Raw genomic sequence first — 24,102 nt, forward strand, 5'->3', positions numbered from 1 at the left:
CAGTGGAGACCAGAGAGAATAAATTTTCTTTGTTCAACAGCACCTAACAGAGGAAAAACATGTGCAAGCACAGAACAAAACAGCGAGAAATATGTCTGGGTGGGGCGTCCCTTAGGTTTTTAAAGTATCCATCTGACCTGAAACATATACTAGTAGCTTTGTGTTGCATGAGTAATGAACACATCCTTCACTTGATGACCTCTGCAATAGCAGCTGGGGCGTGACAAAGGAGTGCTTTTTTTATATGAGAGATAAAAGAAAGAAAGAATTTACACTTAAAAGAAGGGTGTGAAATTTACCGAGACAAGAAGTGTTTGGACATTACTGACCGATGCAAATGCAGATTTAAATTTGTGCAATGCAAATACCAGGAAAAAATATTGTCAGCTATATACCCAGAATTAGTTTGAAGATAAAATCAACCATGTAATTTAGCAAGCTATAGAAACATAAACAAAAAGAAAGGCAAAAAATGTGATCACAGGGTTTCAATTTTTTTGACATCCCGTTGTTCGATATGTTCTTGCCTGGCCTGAAAACGCCTGTCATTCCAGCCTTAGCTTTGTTCTTTCATTTGTGTCCACATTACTGGCCCTCTATCCTCAGTCTCATATTGCACAGTAACTGCAGTCCCTTATTTTCCCCTTTGTCGATGTACTGTAACATAAAAATCTAACCTTTCACAGGCGAGAGACAAACTAATTTTTTTCTTTTAAAAATTGTGGAAAATGTATCTGATATATAGCTTCAACATGTGGTCTCTTTAAACATAAAAAGGGTAAATTCTGCAAAAGAGTGCTGTGCATTTATTTATACATGCATGTATTTTTCGTTTTCTCTGAAATGCTCTGATTTAGTGTTTCTAACATGACTGCCATGTGTCTATTCCCTCCACCTAATGGTGTAGCCTGTTTTTTTTTCTTCAAATAAATAGGCTTTTCAGAAAGAACAAAATCTGGACATCAATTCACTGATGTGCTGGATGACATCGTCTAGCAGTGCACTTGCACAAATGGGAAAATCGATCTGCAGTGTTATCTTGCACACTGATCATTGAATCTTGTCTAAGGTGTAATGACAGTTGAGAGTTTTTGTAATGAAGTCCCAAATCAAAATCTCGTTTCTGAAAGTAGCCTGTTTTTGAATTTGTGAATGGACTGATTGCACGCGCAAAAGAGAGTCAATGGTCCAAAAAACAGAAAATATCCAGTGTCCAACAGTTCTCTGGGCAAAAATGTCTTGTTGATGTCTGAGGAAAACAGCCAGACTACTTTCGAAGGAAACGTAAATGAAATAACCACTTGTTACAACCAAGGAAACAGAAGGGTTTCTCTGAACGCACAATGTGTCAGACCCTGAAGGGGATGCCACTCCTGTCAGCTAAGAACAGGAAACTGAGTCTACAAAACTGGACAACAGAAGATTGGGAAAAAAAAATAAAGATCCCGTCTGATGAGACTCAATCTCTGTTGCTGAATCCTGACGGTAGGCTCATAATTTGGTATAAACATGAAAACAGGTATCCATGCTGTAATAGTGTGAGGATTATGTTGCTGAGTATTGTTGATAACCATCCTTTCATGACTGCATCTCAAACTGATTTATTGAACTTTAAAATAAGTCACTAGATCTCAAGCCGAAAGAGCACCTTTAGCATTTGGTGAAACAGCAGAGACACATTAAAAATATACTTTGACTGGTTACTTCTGGCTGACTATTGTAGACCCCACAGACTATCCCAAGTTAATACACCCGAATGAAGACCTCTCTTCTAAGAAACAATTCAAAGCATGACACAGGTAACAAATAATTTCAATGATTTCAGTTACTGCAGCTACTCTGACCTGGTGGAATTAGGTTACAACATATTGTCTTTCATCTCATTGGATGAGTAATGTAGTAAAGCTGAATGACGGCGGGTGCTCAGGTGGGCTGCTGTCAGAACTGCCAGCAAAAAAAAAGCTCTTTGTTGTAAGTGAAAATACTTTAACTGTAGAAGCCTTTAAAGCTCGGCAAGATCAGTTAGCGTTTGATCATCTTGGCACTAGAAAGCTTTAAGTTATCATTTGATGAGTGTGGAGCTTCCTTGAGGGTTCTCTTTGTAACTTCACCCACAGCACGCACATGTAGGGACACACATGCAAGCACACACATCTCATCTCATCTAATTCCGCCCCAGCTTTGGTCGGATGAACAAGGACAGTTGAGAACCGTCTTACTCCCGCTCAGAATTCAGAAGTGAACCAGGAAGCATGAAATTGTTTTATTTATTTACGATCTGCCTCGTTGTCCCTGAAAATGAATGTGACTTACATCGTAGAATGGCATAAGAAAGACTTTTAACAATGCAGGAACGAAGAACAGATGAGGTGAGGAGAGACAGGAGGGCTAAGTTTCAAAACATACTTTGTTAGAAGTTTTGGCCTTTCAACTAGCAACTTTGCAAACTTTGCAACTTTGCAAAGGTTTGGGCTTGTTTTCTAGAGTCAGTGACAGAAAGTTTCTGTAGCCACCGCCTCTCTTTGGGATCAATGACAGCTGTATCAGTTATCCAGGAGGAAAAGCGAGTGATTGCGTGTAGATCTACAGTTCAAAAGAAGCAAACTTTACTTTATTCAGACCAGAGTATGTAACACCTAGTTATATGTAGCTGTAAGCATCTAAGTATGTTTTAAGGCTTAAAAAAAAATAAAACAACCAAAAGCATGGACGAAAAATGCAGAAAAAAAGTGAAATAAAATGATTGTTTGATAATAGCAAAAGAGAGGGAGAGATAACAGGAAGGAAGGAATTAAAACAGGAGGAAATAAAGGCGGGAAAGAAATGCAAAGTTACACTTTTCAGGAAATGAAGAGAAGGAAGAATTAAATGGTATTTTGCAGTGGGGTATTTTGCTATTACCAATAGTTGAGGGATATTTCCTCAGCCAAAGCACTAATCCGGCTACCATTAGCATTTTCATGAGTCCTGTGTCCAGGGCTTGGCAGAGCATGTCACTGCCTCATTTGGTTACTTATGTGTACACACACACAACCACACACACACACACACACTCGCACACGAACAACACACCCACACACACACACACACACACACACAGACTTTCTTTCTTTCCTCTCTCTCTCTGTCTCTCATTTTCAATACCTAACCCTCTCAACCGACACTCCGCACAATCGCTCACAGCCCCATTGGTGTCTGTGTGTGTTTATGCACCATGCACACCCATATCACCCTAAGCAATGCAATAGAGCTGAGGACTGCTGGCAGCAGTTCCCTTATCTATCAAAGTACTCCTCATTCCTTCTTTAAAATGAATTTCTCCTCTTCACTGCTTTCCAGTCAGAGTTGCTTGTGAATTTCAAGAGTACTGCTGTTATTATGAGGCCTTTGGTAGAGTAACTGATGAAAAACTTCACAATTCAAAGTTAATTTTGAAATTACTCGCCACATAATGAATTAATTAATTGAAAGTACAAAAAAAAAAATCAACCTTGAAGCACATTTATGGCTTCTTTTGTTTTTGTTTTTTTTAGATTAGAAATGTGCTGATATGGCAGCTGGTGTTTTGGCTGAGGGAAAGTGAGAAACCAGACCATTGATTTGTGACCATCACATCCTGTCCAAACCTCAATTAAATACTGTTTGCTGCAGAAAAGGTTCAGAAATCAATTGTTTATTATCTGCTGCTTTTGGTAATGGCACGGATGCACAGTCAGTGGGTTTCTCGCTAATGGACTATGCTGTGGGTTAAAAAAACAAACAAAAAAAACCCCAAACAAAACTGTACACTTCTGCTATCAGCTGGGTGACATTTATTTGGCCATTGCATTTTCAATTTTCTATGTCTTCCTGGCACCAAGCATTGCTGTGTGTGCAACAAATCTCCAAAGGGAACCAGAAATGAATGAAATCAGTCATCTGTGAGCAAACAAATGCATTAACATTGCTCGGCGGTTGGCACACACAAAGAGATGCCTTGACACTCGGCATTTTAGTTTTTTCCTTTGCCAAATACCCGTCAATCTTTGTGGGAAAAACATTTTACATTTGTCCCTGAACTATGTGCGGATAACAATTTTAATGAAAAAGTGGTAATTTGTTGCGAGCGGAACGGTTTAGGAGCAAATACTTGTAAGATTTTCAAAATGTCAGTGTGGGTTTCATTTAAACTCTTTGAATTCAGGGCTTAATGGAACCCTCTAATTGTGAGCAAAACTTAATAAGAAAGCACAACTGTTTCCTTTCTGTGTAGCTGCAACAAAAAGCCTGTAATTCATTTCGAGTCACATTTGGTCAACACACGCGACTTCATGAGTGCTTTAAGATGCAACAGAGTGAAGGAACAGGAAAAGAGAATGTAACAGAAACCACAAAGCATAACACAGAGCATGTTTTACCTATAGTGGACTCTTCAAAAGTTTTAGTGGCAGAAGCTTTCCCCAAAGCATTGATGGCTGTTACATTAACTTTGTAGGGGAAGCTGGAGAAAACCTCTGGGAAGCGTACATGGCAGCGGTTCTTGTGGAACAAATCTTTCTTCACCTCGAGTGAACGCTGGTTATGTCTGAAGAGAAAAAGGTGAGAGAACAGGGAATAAAAAGGAACAGCTGTTGCAGGTTTTCTGCTTAAAGGCAAAAACTGTTGTAGACTAAAGACTGAATGATACAGATACTTAACACAAACACTGAACACTAAAGACATGGGCTTGCTATTAATCTTTGTATCAGTCTCTTTAACTATGGCCCATTCCTCATCTTTATTCAAAGAGAATAATATTAGTGTTACACCTTCAATGAAAGCACCTGCCATGGTGTTGGCTGTGGGACTCTGGGAGTCTCAAAGAGAACTTGACAGAGACCCACTTCTAAAATGCTAAAACTCGTCTAGGCAACCGAGACTTGTTTGTTTGCCATGTTGGACTAAGATATGAACCAAAATGATTATATCACTCTTACTGTTTTATTATTATAATGGCAAAAATAACAGGAAATAATCTTCAGAAATCCACAGGTTTCATCCTGAAACATCTGTATATGCATAAAATGCACTTACTGTACTTCCACATCAAATGTAGTGTTGATGTACGTTGAATGCTGCTGGTGCCAGCTGCAGTAAAAACCTTGAGGGTAGGTGTTGGACCTACAGGTGATAGTAGGCTCCAGAGGGGGAACTATAGAGAGAATAATGAGAAGAGAAGGGAGGGGAAGATGGTTAATGAATATCTACATGTATACAACTGAGGCAGACATGAAAAGAAGCAAACCAAGAGGAGGGATCACAATCAGATGAATGCACATTGCAATATTCAAAGGCAAGGCAACAGTGCCTTACACATTACCTCACTGCATAATTCAGTTTCCATCAAATGTTTAATTGAAAAGGCTGCTACTCAGTTAAAATTAAGACATGTTTCTGCCAAGTTTTTTGAAAACGTAATTAATTTTGTTGTTGTTGCGTACTATATTTAAATATTTAATAAGACTAATTAAAATTTAATGAAAGTTTAATTAAAATCATGGAAATTTTAGAGTATGACTTTTCTATAAAGTTAATCTCAGGCAAAATTAAAAGTGATGTTTTCATTTCTTCAATATATCAGTGCTTTTTGCCGTTGTGGCTGAGAGAATCACAAAAAGCAATTAAAATAAAGAAAAGAAGGAAATAAATAATTTGTGGTGATTTGTTTTCTTATTTGTCTGAATTCTGTTTATAGAGTAAAGGAAATGATGAAAAAACAAAGGAGAAAGGGTTGCAGTGTTTGGGGGATTGGCGTTGGGGCGCCGGTGTTTACGCTGTGTGGAGACACAGAGGATATTGAAGTGGTAGAGCACAAGAAGAATAAAAGAGTTTGGCAAGAAAACGTGATGTTACACCAGCTCTAACCTCCTCTGAGATTAGGGTTCTTTTTCACGGTTAGCCAACCATGTACTCGTCTGCCACTCCCTCTCTCTCCACACAACTTTTCAACATTTTACCTTTGTTATAGCTAATATAGCGCATGGACACAGCTCAGCTGCTAAAACCAATCTTGGCAAGTTTCATTATTTCCCCCCTTGTGAAGTTCTTTTGTGTCTTTTCCTTTCACCTAATCATCCTCTTTTTGCTTTCAGTTAGCTGATGTTGATCTAAATTATGGCTTATAATTACACACTAGAAGGTACTCATCAATTATTCAGATTACTGTGGGGTGTGTGTGTTTGTGTGTGTGTGTATCTAGCTATATATCTAGGACTGAGGACATGCTCCAGACAACTGCACTTTACAACACTTAATACAATACTACTTCTTAAATTGTTTGCTTATTGCATATCCTATTGTATACTCTATTTCCATTTTTTGTTTTTTATTTATTGTGTGTTTGTCTGTGTTTTTAAACTTTCTGTTCTACTCTGAGTGCTACTGCACAGTATTTTGTTATGTGAAGACATAATGACAAAAAAACTTGAATCAATCTATCTATCTATCTATCTATCTATCTATCTATCTATCTATCTATCTATCTATCTATCTATCTATCTATCTGTTGTTTTGACCAATGTGAGAAGAAAGTGAATATTTCAAACAGCAGCATCTTGATAAGATTTAGAAAGAGGCAACTCAAATGACTTTGGGAAAGTAGTTATTGGGATGATTTATGCTGGGATGGTGTAAATGTCAGTACAGTGGTAATAAACACTAGGTTATATTCCAATTTAGAATCAAAATGCATTCTATTTTATTTTAATGATTATTTTACTTCAATTCAATGTAATTAAATGTATATTTTCAACACTACCTATAGTTACTGAAACCATAGTATATTTAAAGTGAATTATCCAGTCCTTGTTGTTATTAAATAAAATCTACATCTAAATTTCCAGTATGACTGGCCTGACTTCAAAGCAGCCCTTATTCTCCGAGATACACTTAAGCTCTGTGGGACTCACATCATCTCAGGATTGACTGTTCTTGTCTTTGCTGAAAATGGTTATTTAGGACTCTGGTTGTGCGTCTGGGTTAATTGCATCATGCTACAGAGTGAATTTGGGATCAATCATAAGTATTCCTACAGCAAAAAGTCAAAAAATCGAAAATGTCTGAAACTTTTGCACAGTGCTAGATAGCCTATTTAAATGGAGATCACTCTTTGAAGTGATTTATAATAATCGTTACATTTTTGATTAAATAAAAGGAAATGCCAAATATCTCATCAGCGGCAAACGTTCCCTGGGTCTGAAAAAAAGATGCAAAGTGACTTACTCTATCAGATGTGAGTACCACTTTTGTTTGTGTGATTTATCCACAGTTTCTTAATGTTCCAGTCACCACTTATAATTACTGAGTGGATGTAATTAATCTGCCGCCACAGTTTCAGAACCAAAAATATTTTTTCTTCCTATCTCAGCACTTTCTCTCTCTGGATGCACACTTGTTATGGCTTGGTGGCTATAATAATAACAATAATAATAATATTAAGCATAATCTAGCAGCATCTTGTTGTTTTTTCCTGCAACATCCTTGTAAATTTCTTGGAACACCTCCCTAAAGGTGTATTCGGTCAAACACGCATACACTCACACACCCACAAGCAAGAGGTATGCATGATTGGCTGCGGTAGGGTCGTTTCACTGTCACACACAATCAACTGTGTTTAAACGGTCACCAAGGCAACTAATTAGACTGTCAATAACGTCTAATGATGAGGTGCCATGGACGACATCCAATCACACTCAATTAACCGTGGAGACTAATTGGGGCCATCTCAATCAATTGGCTTCTCATCTGAGAGTTTCAGTCAAAGTCGTGAAAACACAATGTTAAACACAGACATCGCCACACACTATTATCAGTACAGACCGGCATACACACACACACACACACACACACACACACAGAAAGGGCTTTTTACAAAGTTGGAAAAGCTCAGACAGAGCAGCTAAAGATTAGTCTGTTAGAGGAAAGAGAAGCAGCAAGAGGAAAGTTGAAAGACAAAAATTGTGCGGATTGGCGAGAGACATCAGGTGTAAAGAAGATGAGCATAGGTGTGTGTGCTCATGCCAGCCGTGTTTGTAGTGGTTTGTTTGAGCTCTGGAGTGTTTGCGCCTTTAATTTAGTTCATTTTCCCAGATGTGAGTAGTGTCAGTCAAACTACCACTGAAACACCTTGAAAGGGCAGTTTCTACTGCAGGGTTCTTCAAAGGGGGCTGATGTATGGCTTATCAGGAGCGAGAAATCTCTATCTCTCCATCTACCCATCCACGATCGCTGGGAGCAGATCCAGCAATCATAGGGTGAGAAGTGGGGTACACTCTATTGGGGCGACCGTGGCTCAGGGGGTTGGGAAGCGTATCTGTAACCGGAAGGTCGCCGGTTCGATCCCCGGGCTCTCTGTCCTGGTCGTTGTGTCTTTGGGCAAGACACTTTACCCTACCGCCTACTGGTGTTGGCCAGAGGGGCCGATGGCGCGATATGGCAGCCTCGCTTCTGTCAGTCTGCCCCAGGGCAGCTGTGGCTACAACCGTAGCTTGCCTCCACCAGTGTGTGAATGCGAGAGTGAATGAATAGTGGCATTGTAAAGCGCTTTGGGTGCCTTGAAAAGCGCTATATAAATCCAATCCATTATTATTATTATTATTATTACTCTGGACAGGTTTCCAGTCTGTTCCACGGCTGACACAGACACTATGGACCCAATGGATTCAAACCCAGGACCTTCTTGCTGTAAGGTGACAGTGCTAACTAACCCCTTTACCAGTGATACTAAACAATTTTTCAAATCTACGGTTTATGTGTGTGAGGAGACAGATGACACAGTTATAACAATAAACACAGACAAAAATGGACTAATATGGACACAGTGATTAACCTCTGTCTAATATAACTAACTCCAAGTCAATTTGATTTCAAATAGAGCCTAGCCAATATAGAATTTTTGGGACTGATACTATTATTGATATTTGGTGATTTTTGAAAAAGCAATATATTGGTCGATTCATGGAAGATAAACATCTATCCCACCCTTAGCCTTACTAAGATACTCTGACAACTCAGTTTAAAAACAAGGAAGTTGCGCAGTCTATCACCATCAACATATTAACAGGTTTAAGGGAGTTTCTCCCATCTCTTTCTTACATTTATACACATTTTATATGTAAACTGCCCAAAAAAGGGCTCTAATTTTAATTTGTAGTTCATTGAGATGTATGTTATTAAGCTAATAATTAATACTTGTGATTTCTCGAAGACTGTTAAAATGTAATTAAAACCTGAGGTCAGGGGTCTGTAATAGAAAAGTGGAGAAATGAGGACATGAGGAGGAAGGAAGAAAGAGGGAACAAATGGATTGGCATGAGTGGAAGTAAAGAGGAAACATCTCAAAAGATAAAGGGAAATGTAGAGGAGATGACACAAGACAGCATTCTTTCATCATATTATACTAATGTGCCCTTAAAACAAAACAAAAACAACAACAAAAAGCACAAACAACACATAAGCATGCGCACTGACAAAGAACTGCTGCACAGTTTCTCCAATAATATTACAACATCAAAAGCTTTCAATGAATCTCATTAAAGTAGAGTTAAAAGAACAAGAGATCACACACCTGTAGAACAAAGGCAGCATAAATATTAAAGCAAATAAAACAATAATTGAAATTAAAATTACATTGAGCAGGCGGTCATTTTTGTGTGTGTGTGTCTCTGTGCACTGCGCATAGCACCTGAGCCAATGGCACACAGGACACCGCTCATGAATAAATGGTATTTGAATTACTGCCTTTTCATCATCTGGTTTGAATTGCTAAATCAAACGTGATTCTGAAGGTGCTTTTTGTTAGCCTCACGAACCACAAACCACATGTGTGCATACTCAAGTAGTAGGGTTACTTTTTAATGGAAATAGGTTGCAGAAATGCATACAGATTTGTTCTTGAAAGGTAACTTCATGAGTTATTAACTAAAACAATGTACTTAAAACTGTGAAACAAAGTACCAAAGAGTATAGAGCTGCTATTTGGATTGAACTGAATTACCCAGCTAAAGTTACAGTGAGATGGTGTCAGTCAGGAATTTGATCAATTTTTGTTGGGGGGTTGGGGGGCAGCAGCTTGTTCATTTCATTGATAAGCAGCCAAAAAACACTGCAGCTCTTTCTCTCTCCCCATATTCTCTCTTCTTCTCTGCCACTATTCTAAACCTGTCACACAAAAATTCAAGATCTTGCAAAAGAGGATCTTTGTCACAGGAGCACTCACACAAACACAGAAATGTGATGAGGGACAATGACATCCAGTTGCCTGGTTGCTAGGCTGCAGACACTGTAGTAAATGCTATTTGGTTATGTTGGTAGCCTCCCTGTTGCTTTGTGTTTGTGTTCATATGCATCCCACATTCATTTCATTTTGTGCAGTGTGTGTATGTGTTTGGAGTGAATTCTCTGACTACGACAACCAAAATGAATGCATTTTCTTCCCTTGCTCCAATTTCTCCATTCATTCGCTTTGCAATAAACATGGTGGTTTATAGGCCTGACAAAAACACAAAATTGCAGCTTTATCAACCTTCCCAGGAATCAATTTGACAAACTACAAACCAGTGTTGTTACAATAGCAAACAAATCCAACTATTCGACTACCTATCCCTCCAACTGTCTAAATTCTCTTTTAGTGTAAGAATTACATTTTTAGAAATCCTGTTGGAAAGAAGTGTATTCTCTTGGAGTCTGTACCGGTCTGAATGGCAAAACTTGTTTAGGCAGATGGCTTTGGTCTCTGCTTGAGTCAGCCTGCCAATGCCAGGCTCACTGCATTTTAGATTAGCTTAGTCATGTGTCATGGGAGAAAAAGGAATGTAAATAAAACTGTAGAACAAAGTCGTAGAGACGCTGTGGTGCCTTTTTGTCCAGACCAGCTGTCTTGGCTAACGGTAATGTAATTGTGGTGTAATATTTTTAACTGCCACTCCAAAGCTATGATAAAGTGTACGCGGACACACAAGTGTGCATGCGCTTGTGTGCCGTGTGTGTGTCCGTAATGAGAATATGCAATTTTATATATACATAATCAAAATAGTGCAGGAGTACTAAAAATGTTCATATTGTGCTTGCGTGTTGTGCGCTTCTGTGTACCACTAAAAGTTTCTGTGTCAGAAGTTATGATAAGCGCATTTTTATAAAGCACGTCCAACTTTTTTTAAAGACTATATGTACACATTTTTGTGCCTTTACTGGGCATCTTCTAGATTTGAAACATTTCTGAGGAAACTGCAGCGTGATTGCCGAAGGTTTGCTTGCTACTGCTGACGCTGACTGTTTATAATCTCCACTCGGTTGATGTTTTAAAAGTAAATGGTAAATGGATTGTCACTTATACTGTATAAGGGCTCAAAGTGCTTTCTTACTACAAGTCCCATTCACCCAATTACACACGCATTCATGCTTTTGTTTTTATCTGTGCCCACACTTTGGCTTGCAGACTGGAGGAATCAGAGATCGATCCACCCCACCACACTAGAACGTGGAACCACGTTTCTATCATTTATGGTATTACATCAACAACATTCAGCAGTGCACACTCAGCTCTCTTTTATGTTTCTTGCTTCTTTTCTACTTTCCTCCTGTATCCATCTTTATTCTCATCCTACCAACCACTCTCTGTCTCTCAGCAGTCTCCTGGTTTAGAGCTGTTTCTTAACATGAGTGAATGAATAGAGGGGCAGTGGGTGTGCAAGCGCACACATAGACACACACACTGCACAACACAATGATGCCTTGGCATTCCAGGAATGTCTGTGAGCCAATTGGAAACAGCCGTGTGTGAGGGATGAATGAATGAAAAGAGGACGGATACCTTATGAGAGCATCAGGAGTTGATAAGGGACGAGGAGGGAGAGAGAGAAAGGCAGAGAAACTAGGTAATGCAAACAGGTTATTATTTGAAATAATGTATTTTTGCTCTTTATAATAAGATTCTGTCATACTTATCCATCACTAATAAGCTCTGATAACAAAGTTATTATAAAAAAACTGAAACAGCTATCTAACCATGATATATAAGCTGTAGTAACCTAGATTTATCTTTTACATAGGACAGAATAAAAAAGGCATGGAGGTGGTGAAAGGGTTGCACTGACCTCTGTAGCTCTCAAGGTCAGACCCAGGAAGACAACCATTATATCTGGACACTTAAATTACCCTGCAGCCAGTCTCTCACCCCCACTAAAGCACACACACATGCACTTAACCAACTGACATCACAAATCTTGCTCAAAGCTCAGGAATAACAAGAAGATTCACGCCTGAAAACAACATCTCACTATCTACTGTATCTACAAGAAGAAAATGTCTTATAACCAAGGTTGGTGATGACAAGGCAGGTTTCACACCTGCCAACAAAAACAATAAGTAATAATAAGTAACAGTGCACAAATGCATTCACTTACTCCACAATATGTGATTTTTTTTAAACTTGTACATGACTTGGTCCACTGAGTGTTCTTGACTTTCCTCAGAACTCTGCGCAAACCAGCAGCCTTAAATACAGAAGCTTATGAGAGGCTGCGGATTCCTTTCATGCTACTTCATTCTGGCCATATTTCATTATTATTTATTTTGAAAGTGCAGTGGAGATTGCCAGGAAAGTTGGGGGAAACAGCACGGTGCCATTCATGAGTGATTTGTTCATTTAAAAGTAATCTTCTTAGTAAAACTTGGAATTCAACTTTTCAAGCCGTAGTCTCACATGCCTGGACCTTTTTTAAACTTTTATTTTTTTCCAGTTCTTTTCCAGCTTGTGCACAACTTCAACAGCAAAGGTCTGGCACTACAAGGACAAATGAAACAAAATAAAAGCAGTAAAAAAAAAAAAAATGTGGGCATTTATTTTCCCTCACACTTAACCAAGAAGAAATTCATCCTTTTATTATAGTGACTGAATGCCTCAGAGCAGATCTGCTTATAGATTGTTTTTGCCAGGGCAGCCGCAACACAACAAACAATTTGGTTAGCAGGGGACTGAGCCCAGCAGCATGTCAAATTGTACGTATGACAGGGTGACACAAATTTAGGCATTGCAATGATCATAATGTTTCTGTTTCAAGTGGGAAATGGAAGGGATTTCTTATTTTCTGCGGTTCTGCCCATGTGTGTACGCTATTTGATCAGTGTCATTCCTAACACTTTCTTTGTAGCTCTTTTCTGTACTTTAATATAAATTATGAACCTGCTATGTATGTTGGGATTTTTTGTTCATACTAATTAAATAATAATGTCAGCAGCCCTTTGAATAGCTTAACTCAAACAAAGTAAGGATCAAAGTAAGAGAACGCTACATGGATGGTTGGACACTGAAAGAGAAAGGATGACATCATGCTAGAAATGAAGCTAGAAATTGCCATTCCATCAGTGCAAAATCCTGTCTCCAGTAAGCAGTACGTAAATGGACCGCATTTATATAGCACTTTTCTAGTCTTATCGACCACTCAGATGGTTTCACTGTAGGGTCTTACTTGCAGGTAGCCTTTTACTGTGCAAAGCTAAAATTTGAGTGCTGTAAAGCACTTGAGTTGAGATGTCTCTAGACTCGCTAAGAGGTAAAGCTCTGTGTCACTGCAGCAATAATAGCCCGAGGTCCTGTCACTGCAGCGACAATTGCCTCTTAGCTGATGTGTCCATGATGGTGTAATGAGTGACAACCTGGGATTGACCAATCAGAGGTGTCAGTCTGCCAAACGCGCAAACAGCTAACTGCCATCACTCCCAGAGCGAGCCATGAGAGAGGCAGGTAACACCCGAATCGCTGATGTCTGAATCGAAACAGCTGACTCCCTTTAAATTTAGCTGTCAGATTCAAAGCTAGACAGACAGACAGATACACAGCGAGACAGGCAGGGAGACGAAGAGAAATCAAAAGTGTCTGGCCTGTAAAGCTCGGGGCCATCATTGTTAATTCTGCCAGGAGCTTTGTGCAGGAGCACACTGTGCTGTCTTTTTACATAAACCGCATTCTCTTTATAGAGTTATGAAAGGTGTCACATTACTATGGAGGCACAAAGAGAAAACCTTTAGATACACACATAAACTAGTTGAGAAAGGTCAAACAGGCAGCTGCACGAACTGCGAGTACCTTAAAGAAAAAATAGGAGGATGCACACACCGTATACACCCATAGAACTAACAAGAGATAGAGCATTTTACGCAGCCACATGTTGGGGCTACTGCAGAATAACAGTGATTCATACTAATACCGTAATGCTATTCTAATGGAATGTTTGCTCAGAGACTTTAAGCTACATGGTTTCAATCAGGTCCTCCTAACACCAGCTGTGCACAAGCCGATCTAACCCAGGCTCCCTGTCAGCCAAGCTGGAAGATTTCAGCTCTTGGCAATGTCAGCAAGAGTATAAGTGCCTGCAAAACTTCAAAAAAGAAACGAATACTGTCTGTGTTTTCTCAGTACTGTATGAGTCAGTTAGTAAATGTGAAAGGGTGCCCGTAACATGTTATTTTGCTGAGGTAAAGACAGCATGCATTGAAAAAGGAAACAAGGAATAAATAAAGATTTAAAATTGCGCACTGGATCATTCAGGTGGATTCAACGTGGATCTGAAGGTTCTGGTAGATTAAAATGTATCACACTGGCCAAAAGGCATCGGTTGAGATCATTCAGTGGTAACCATATTATGACTAAATGATTATATTGAATTTTTCATCAATTCTGCTGCTGGAAAAAAAAATTAAATGACCTTTTTGAAAAAAAATTTGAAAATGTTGCCCATGACAAAAAACATGCGCAAAGCTAATGTGAAGAAACAAAATGCTACCAATTATAATAACATAGGCAATACATAATAAATCTGAATTGCACAAGCTGTCTAAAGGGATATATTTCATCTTGGATTTTGTGCAGATGTCAAAATTCGATGTGACCTTTCCCCGTAACAGTTATTAAATCCACTTCAGCTCAGAACTGGTCACTGTGCATCACAAGTGTGATATATTACTTGTCAAAGCATAGAAAGGAAATGACAGTGTGGAGTATTCTAACATGTCCTTTGCCAGTAACTCTAGATCAGGGGTCAGCAACCTTTAAGACCCAAAGAGCCATTTGGACCTGGTTTCCACGCAAAAGAAATCACTGGGAGCCGCAAATACTTTTTGACACCTAAAATGAAGATAACACTGTATATATTGTTTTTTACCTTTATGCTTTGTGTGAACAACTAAGGTGTGTTGCTTATGAAATCCATAAAGTGCTACAGAGAAAATTACATTTTATTTATGTAATTAACACATTTTGAACTCTTAAAGAAATATAACAAAAGGAAAGACACCCAGCTGAACTAAAATGATCCATGTAGCAAACAAAAACAAAAACATTGTGAGCCGCCACCCTTATGTCGCCTTTGGGCTTTTGGAGCCTTGACTTGACTTTTAAAAATAATTGGAAAAAAGCACTATGCTGCTAAAAAAAGTGTGTGGAAAGTGGTCAATAAAGAGATGCTGAAAAGCGTGTTCATGCAAACATCGTCGGGTCTGCCGTGGTATGTTTAAAATGGGACTTCTGCTCCTGAACCTCTGTGCACAGCGTCTGTAAATCGGGGCTGTACAAGTCACTTTCATCTTTACGCAGGACTGTAAGCTGTCGTCTGTGAGGCGTGAGTGGTGTTTGTTTTTAACATAGTTCACGGTGGAGAACAGCTGCTGACATAATGTGGATCCGAAGATCCATAACTGGCCTACCTGGGTTTGAAAGTCTCGATAAATGCACGGCGTTTCGCCCGGTACACCGGCTTCTGCAAGTGTGACCCTTATTTTGAGCGATGAAAAAATAATAAAATATAATTTTATTTTTATATGTCAATATCACAATAATCTTCCAATTTAGAAATACAAGTTAAAAAAAAGAACTAACATAAATAAAATACACTTCAGCTATTTACTTCTAATTTATTTTCCCAAATCACGCGGAGCCGCACTATATGGACTAAAGAGCCGCATGTGGCTCTGGAGCCGCAGGTTGCCAACCCCTGCTCTAGATCATAATCATAAAATTCAGTTGCTTTATCCTTGAGATAAAACGTCCAAAACTTTCCAGTTCTGGAGGCACGAACCAGCAGGGAGGAAGGATAAATTAAAGCAATACAGCAAGCAACAGTCAGTCTACATGGTTCAGTGAAAAAACAAGCAGTGATCTCATTCCCTCAGCCGCATTTTGGCAAAAGCACAACCACAACAGGATGCTCTTATCACACCTATCCTCATTGCTCTGAGTGCTGTTTGGAGTCAGCAGCAGGAAAACATATACACACAAGCCTTGAGTTTTGAGCTCATTGCTGAATTAGAGTGATGGGTTAGAATGAGCTGATTTTCTTTCCCCATTTTTGTTTATCTCCAAGTGGATTTTGTGATATTACCGAACGGAAAAGTTTGAGAAGAGATCAGAGACTGTAAATGCTAACATAAAATATTGAACATTAGTTTTTCCTTTTCCTAAAACATGTGTTTTCTTTTCAAATTGTGGCAATTTAAAGTCAAAAGATTTCTGTCACGAGCCGCAAACACACAAGTTGCAAATAGTCTAACCAAAGAGTAATGGTCTTTCTGAAATTCTTTCTTGTAAATGGGTCTTTTTTTAATTTGCCTGCCATGCAAGCGATTGTGCTTGTTTGCCTGACTATATCTGCTTATACATCCTAAAAACAGAAATGATTCATTCTCATCAACAAGAGTGCCGAGTTTCAGTCATATATTTGCATTCAGATATTGCTTAAGATGATTGTTCCCACCTTGGTATTTGGGATGCCAGATGCCAGTGTGCAGTTTGGAAATCATAGCTGGAGATTTTATTTAACTACACTGGAGATGGTATTCCATGATTACATTCTGTGATTAGACCCAAGCTGTTTTTAATGGAGCAGTACTGCCGAACAATGCTTAATGTGAATTCTTAATTTTATTTTCACTTTTATTCTATTTTTTTTTTGCTGAGAAATTTAGATTCTTTATGGGAACAATTAAGTATGTGGCAGGCAGACAAGAGGGGGAGACAGGCAGTCATGCGGGGTGGGGGTGGGGTGGGGGGTGGGGGTGTCAGAGATTAAAAGCAAGGAACAGAGAAAAAAAAAATACAAATAAAAAGAGAAAGAAAGGAAAGAGCGTGAGTAGGCAAGACAGAAGAAAAGAAAGAGGATAAATGACACTTATTGTTCCGTCCTCTTGCTGTCAGTTCTCAGTAATGCTAATGATTAGGCCAATCTGACAGGATGGCACGCACATTCACACAAACACACACACCGTGTCTCCTACCCCCCTGGTGTTGCATTCCAGTGCCCAGTGTCAATGAGAGGGAACCGCCACATTACATGGCTGTTTGTTCCTTTTGTACGCTCGCCTGCAATGCTTTTAACACCAGGGAGTATGAATGTGTGTGTGTGTGTGTTTTGGGGTGGGGTGGGGGGTGGGGGGGTGATCAGTACAAAATCAAATTTTGTTTAAGAAAGAAAAACAAAACTTTTAACAGGTTTTGAATAGTGACACTGTGCATTCAGATTACCATGAGCAAGCAGTTTCATTCCCTCATATATGTACCTCTACTGTGTTGGAATAATTGTGTTGCTGTTCCTTTTTTTCATTACATGCTACTTATAGTGAGCCTATAGAGTGCCAGTTACTGTGGCCTTAAAGGAAGCACAGTTTAGATTTGAAAGAAAAGCGAAGCCAGAACATAATCTGACCTGACTAAGAAAGCAGAAACAGTTGTACTTGTGTCTTAAGTGTCTTTTTTTTTTTTAAATGTATTTTTTTTTTATGATGGATCCTTTACCATCCATGCTGGACAAAAGTATGTAAACCTCTGAAAGCTACTTTCAGTTTGGTCTCCCAAAGACTGGACTTGGGGCTGTAGAAGTTTTGTACACTTTAAACACATGTCTTAAAACTCTGATTAGTGAAAGAGTCTCCTTTTGTCATGAGCAGATGGCAAATGTAAACTAGGGAGTAATCACAAGAACTTATATAGGACCATAGAAATAGGCCTGAGGAGATGCTGAAAAGCTGAAAAAGGCTACAAGTGGGTTTCTGGTACACATGTTAAAATAAAATGTACACAAATAAAGGAAAATTATGACTGTTGTTATTCTCCCCAGTAGAGGCCAACAATTAAAGACCACATCAATCTTGAAACAGCGTAACAACTAAAACTTGCAGAAATCTCTGGGACTTGCCAAAAGCCCTGCTAGTGTGTTCACTATGAGAAAATCACTGAATAAGAAGAGTGGAAATGGAATCAAACAAACAAACAATGAAACACGGTGGGGGTAGCATCAGCATTTGGGGCTGGGACATCATTACATCATTAGGGGGTGGGGAGACTGTATCTGTGTCATGGCAGCAGTCCATGACTTCAAGCTCAGAACAACCTCCTTTCTACTGAGCAAACACAGGGAAAAAAGTTCTTAAAAGTCTACACGGTACAAAATGATTCTTACTTTCAGTGAAAGTTAAGGGGTCCACGCAATCTTGGACTTAAGTGGGATGCAGAACCGTTAAATAAGTATGCATGCTTGTGTGTGTGTGTGTGTGTCCTGAGGGAAAAGAGGGATCTTGGTTTAGACTAAGTAACAGTGGAATGTAATTGAGCTGAAAATTGAAAAGAGGAGCCGTAGCAAAGCCAAGCTAGTGTGCATGTGTGTGTTTGTGTGTGTATAAGCAGGTATTCTTTGGAATGTGATTCGATGTGTGTTTTGTGCACAGGATTATTTGTGTGTGCGTGTGTGTGTGTATACCTGTGTTTGGTTGTGTTTTAAAACCAGAGTGGGATGCCAGTGTAATCCTTGCACAGATGGACCCCCAAGGATAACAGAATGACTGTTGAGTGGGTGAACCATACAGGTATGCATATGAGAGTACACACCCACACACACACACACACACACACACACACACACACACACACACACACACACACACACACACACACACACACACAATAATGCACACAGTCCCATGCCAACTACCTGAGAGTAAAGAGAAGTGAGGATGAGAGCATGCTGAGTCTCACTCCCCTTCTCCCCAGAAACACTTGCTTAGAAAATTGGAAAGAGCTTTGCCATCTCCACTGGGCATCACTCATGATGGTTCATTTTAAACCCCACATAAATAATGCAGTGGGCACAGAAATAGGTGATATACTGTATGCTTGGTGCTTTGCAAAGTAGTTTGGATGTTGCGACACTGTAGTTCTCCTTGAATAAATGTATAATCAAACCCAGAGATACATAGCCATGCCAGTGATTAAATCAAGGCAGGAAACGACTGATGTAAACATGGACACACAAAAGTGGTGAAACCTTGAGATTTTGCCCTGAAGGGGTCACACTGTCTAATCTATGAACAGTGCCATAAAGACTAATGGCCACTTGAGGAGGAAACAGAGGCAAGTGGATGTAAAGTATTAAGCATTTATGTTTCTACTTACAGCTGGACTTTGATGCTAATAGTGCAGGTTATATTCATCACCCTTCAGTGGAAGTAAAGTGAAACGATGTCCTTCCCACAAGGTCGCCAATTACACCTCAAAATATTAACTACTCAGGCGCCTAATTTTTATGATTAAAGTATGCCATGTTAATTTAAAGTCAACAAACCTGCAACTTTATTTATCATCTCATATTTGGGTCAAAGGACATTTTCTTCTGCTACTTTTGGGAAAATTGACACTTCAAGAGGAGGTGGAGTGTTTTTCTAGTTTAATGATAAAGCAGATAGTTATGTTTTGCACCCATTAACCACAACAATAAAGCAGGTAGAGTTAGTTACAGTATGATGTTTTGCTGGAATGGGGAACGTTTGGTCAACAGAAAATACTTCAAGGCACTGAATCTCCAAATAATCATATATCTGAGGGATGGAAAAAGCCCAACTGACAGAGGTAAATAAGATAAAAGTAAGATGTGAAATATTTGTCCTGTTAGTCCTTTATGTGGGGGGACTAACAGGACAAATATTTCATATCTTACTACTACACAAAATTTATGTCTCTCTGTTTCTTTGTTTCTTTGTCTGCAAACTCTTCCTAGACCATCAGGACTTGAGCAACCAGATTTGGCACACGGGTGCATCTTATGCCTCTGAAGGTTCTTATCTGTATCAGGTCTAATGGTAATCATGTTACCTAGCAATCAACTTGCGATAGACTAGAACTGTACCAATGACACCTCACAAAAGCGTGTATCATTTTAGGAACCTCCTAGAAATGGACTAAAATTACCCATTTTTAGCATATAAAGAACATCATCAGCCATTTCCAGCTACATGTCAGTTGCATGGGCATGGACCTATTTCAGATCTGCGTAATGAGGATAAAGGTTTTAATTACTTTTAAATACATGTTTTTTAAAAAATAATTAAAACATGTTTGAAGCCGATTTATTTATCAGAGACATTGAAAATGTAACCACTTGCACTGCTTTATACTTAAGAAGGAAGACTTGAGCATGAGATATTCTCTCTTTTCCGAAGGCTCTTGGTGCCTAGGTAAATCGCTTTTGCTGACTAAAACAAAAACTCAAACTGAATCATGAGAGTTGGTCTGGTGTGAACCCACATTTCACTTAAACAGGCCAGAGGCTTCACTGCCTCAGTTCTTCTATTTCTGATAAACATGAAACAGAATCATTGAGTTTCTTTGACAGTCCTGGCAGGTGGTCAGTTCAGAAAGCAAAAAAGAAAAAAAAAGTATTTCCCTCATCTCCTTTTACAGTTTCTTCTCTCTTCATCGTATCATTTCTTTTTTCTTTTATTACCACTCACATTCTGTCTCTTCTGCTATTCTCACCTTTCTGCAAGTGTCTGAGTGTGTTTGTATCTGTGTAAGTTCATGCTGTGTGTGTGTGTGTGGTCTACAGACAGGGTCATTTGACTGCTTGATAAGCAACACACACAGGCGCTGACAGCTTCATCCATCAGGATGTCTGTCTGATGGACAGGTCCTGTAGAGGGGTCAGACTCCACACATGCATCTGTATATGTGTGTGTGGTCAAATATAAATACAGTAAAATAAAGTTGGCAAATTGTGACTATGCATTAATCAGAATGTAAAACAGACTGTGCACTCCGCTGTGATGTCCATTTCTTTCTTTTTGGTTTTTAGATGCTGTGCCCCCCCCTTACTGGCTACTCTTGCTTTCCTCTCCCTTTAGTTTCTTTTCCCCAACAGGTTATAACTCTTATCCCTTCTTACCTTGGCATTAGCTGAAGTGCAGGAAAAGATCATCAGCATGTTTATACTTATTTCATGTTCCCTGGAAATTGCAGCATGAGGGTTCATTCATCCAATAGCTTGACAACCTTGGGAACTTTGCTATTTTGCACATTCATTCATCCACGGGTGCACACAAATGACAACACTGGTATGTGAGAACATGCATACCAGCATGGCGTCGGAAGAAAGAGCGCTGTCACTCATTTCCCAGAGGCTCAAGATAGCTCCCAAATACCTAACAAGTACGTTCTGCCTGGCAACACAAGCAGCTAAAGGAGGTAAAGAGGAAACTGACCTCCAATTTCTAGATAAATTGACCCCTCGAGATGTTTCAATGCATTTTTTTTTTTATTCACAGGCAAATTTGTTACGGGAACATGATGCGTTGATTGCAGTTATGTCATTGTCAACATGGGAAGTTACATAGCTAACCCCTCCTGCTACTCTCCCATGACACCCTGCTATGGAAGCAATAGTAATGAGAAGAAAAGCAATGCAAAAGAATTACCAAAAATCAAAGTTAGAGATTGTTCAAGTGTCTCCCTACTGAGTCATGTGTTTCTAAATTTCTAAAAATCAGACACAGTACGCAAACAGTTACATTCTGATTCAAACTGTGGGTATTTCCACTTTCAATATTCAAATAAACACGCCATTTATCTGTCTCATTCCATTCACTGTGGTGACATTTTTGTGACATTTAACATTCTATCTTCAGGTTTCCCTCTGTGTTTAACTCTTTCCCACCCGCTCTCTTTGACCGTCTGACTCTCACAGTTTCACATCCCAGCCAAGCTTGGCTCCTTTGTCCTGCATGACATCACAGACATAAGGTCATGACAGGCAAGACAGGAGGAATGTGGTGCGAGAGAAGGATAGAAAGCATAAAAGAGAGAAAGACGGAGAGACAGAGAGAATTACCAGATGATGGAAAAAGAGTACGTCTGCGAGGGAATGAGAAAATTTAAAAGACAAACCCCCCCCCAAAAAAAAAAAAACGGGAAACCAGACGGGGAGAGTGAGGGAGAAAGAATTCCATTCAGATGGGCATGAATGGACTTCACAAAGCAGCACACACATATACAATCGCACACACACCCTCACCTACCAATGCTACAACCCTCCAGCCCTTCGGCTCCCTCTCTTGCAGCCTTTTCTCTCTCATCCCTCCATCTGTCCCCTCCTTCTCTGTTTGTAGTCCTTTCATTAATCTCCTTTAGGGGAATCAGACAACAGCCCCCCCCCCCCCCCCCCCCCCAAATCCACACACACACACAAATCCAGAGGGGAAAAAAAAGTTTTCACACATGCAGCGGTAAGCACAAGTTCCACTCTGTTACACAGTTTTGGAGAACAAAAGAGGCCTGGTAGGTCTGATAAAGGCTGTCCGGAGCATGTTTTTAAAGAAAAATTACACTTGTTTCACAGATGACTATATATTAATAAACTCCAACTTTAAGAGGTGCCCAAATTTCCATTGTTTTTACAAATATCTGAGTCACTGAAATTAAGAAATTTGCACAACTCAGCTTGTCCTGATAAACTACAGCACAGATATTTATAAATCGTTTCTGATGAATATGAATAACAGTTTTACTGAAATTGTTGTCCATTTGTAGTCTAGCAATTTCTGAGCATGCTTTGATTACACGGCAGTGGAGAATTATGACCTTACAGTGATTTATATCGTTATTCCTGGTTTTCTTTGTTGGGTTGCTTTTAATTTACCGGCAATAACAAACAATAACAGATAGATAGAACAGCAAATCTCAGTCCAGACATGTTATACTGGGAATTTCAAAATACTGGTCAATAGGCTAAATCAGCATAATCTTAAATGGGGTCCCAGAATTCTCTGATATTAAGTGTGAGTTAGTGTGAGCCCACTGTTAAGCAAAATTACTAAACTGGTTCTAGTTTTTTGTTTTCTTTATTAATTTGCTGCCTACATATAAATTAAAGCCCATCATTGTTTTGACGTCTCATAAATTTAAATTTTTAACACGTAGACACAATTTTCTGATCATGAATAGAATGGCTATTGCTTCATTAAATAAAATAAAGTAAAAAATTCCAATACAAACTGAAGAGTGACTAGTAATTAAGAGTAGACATTCTCATTCTCATAATAGATCTATTGAATGCTTCAGGCATGAAAAGTCCGAGTTCAAGGTGGATACTGGCTATCAAAAGGTTAGCTCCACTTATGTAAATTTTGCTTTTAAGATAAACATCTTTGTAAGAAAGCACGTCATGCTATTAAAACAGTGCAACGTGATCGCATATAAAAGTGCATGCACGTGAAGAAAATGCAGCCAACTGAATAACAAATAAAAAATAATTTAAGCCATTTTTTGAATGGAAATTGCCTTAACTTCTCAAAGTGTTTTATTTAATCCAGCCCAGCTAGCGTCTTACTTCACCCTCATGAGGAATCATTTGAAAACAGCTGCAGTAATAACTGAGAAGAGCTGCAGGATATGGTGGCCTTTGCGGTTACATGGTAAAGAGTAGAGAAGTGGGATAGACGCAGGATGTGGGGTATTCTACAATGGCTAACACGGTATGAAACTTACTCTTCTGACCACAAAATCACACAAGACAGATTGCATTCTCTCAGATATCTGAGCACAACCACATCAAGGACAAATCTGTCATTCTGATGGAGAGAAAAATAAGGTGATTTAAAGAAAAAAAAAGGGAGAGATGGTCCGAGGACTGAAAAGTGAAACTGGAGCCTGGAGGAACAACACAAAGTTAAAGTTAAACAAAGTGAATGAGAGAGACAGAGAAACCCATGTCACGCACCAACCATCAGACAGACTTCCATGGTGACTAATTAATTTGTCGTCAGATCAATAAG

At 39.2% G+C, this 24,102-nt stretch overlaps 1 protein-coding gene across 3 annotated transcripts in view; it reads right to left on the reverse strand.

Moving 5' to 3' along the window:
* The window catches only part of cntfr (ciliary neurotrophic factor receptor), a 212,754-nt gene that overhangs the window by 33,806 nt on the left and 154,846 nt on the right, over nucleotides 1–24,102 (reverse strand). For all 3 annotated transcript variants that reach the window (XM_084934843.1, XM_084934842.1, XM_084934844.1), the window contains 2 exons: nucleotides 5,053–5,170; nucleotides 4,398–4,564 (listed from right to left, as the gene is read on the reverse strand). In XM_084934843.1, coding sequence (XP_084790969.1) covers nucleotides 4,398–4,564; nucleotides 5,053–5,170 — 285 coding nt within the window. The remainder of the gene's footprint in view (nucleotides 1–4,397; nucleotides 4,565–5,052; nucleotides 5,171–24,102) is intronic.

The sequence above is a fragment of the Perissodus microlepis genome, chromosome 7 (assembly GCF_051167445.1).
Source record: "Perissodus microlepis isolate ML-2025 ecotype Zambia chromosome 7, ASM5116744v1, whole genome shotgun sequence".
NCBI lineage: Eukaryota > Metazoa > Chordata > Actinopteri > Cichliformes > Cichlidae > Perissodus > Perissodus microlepis.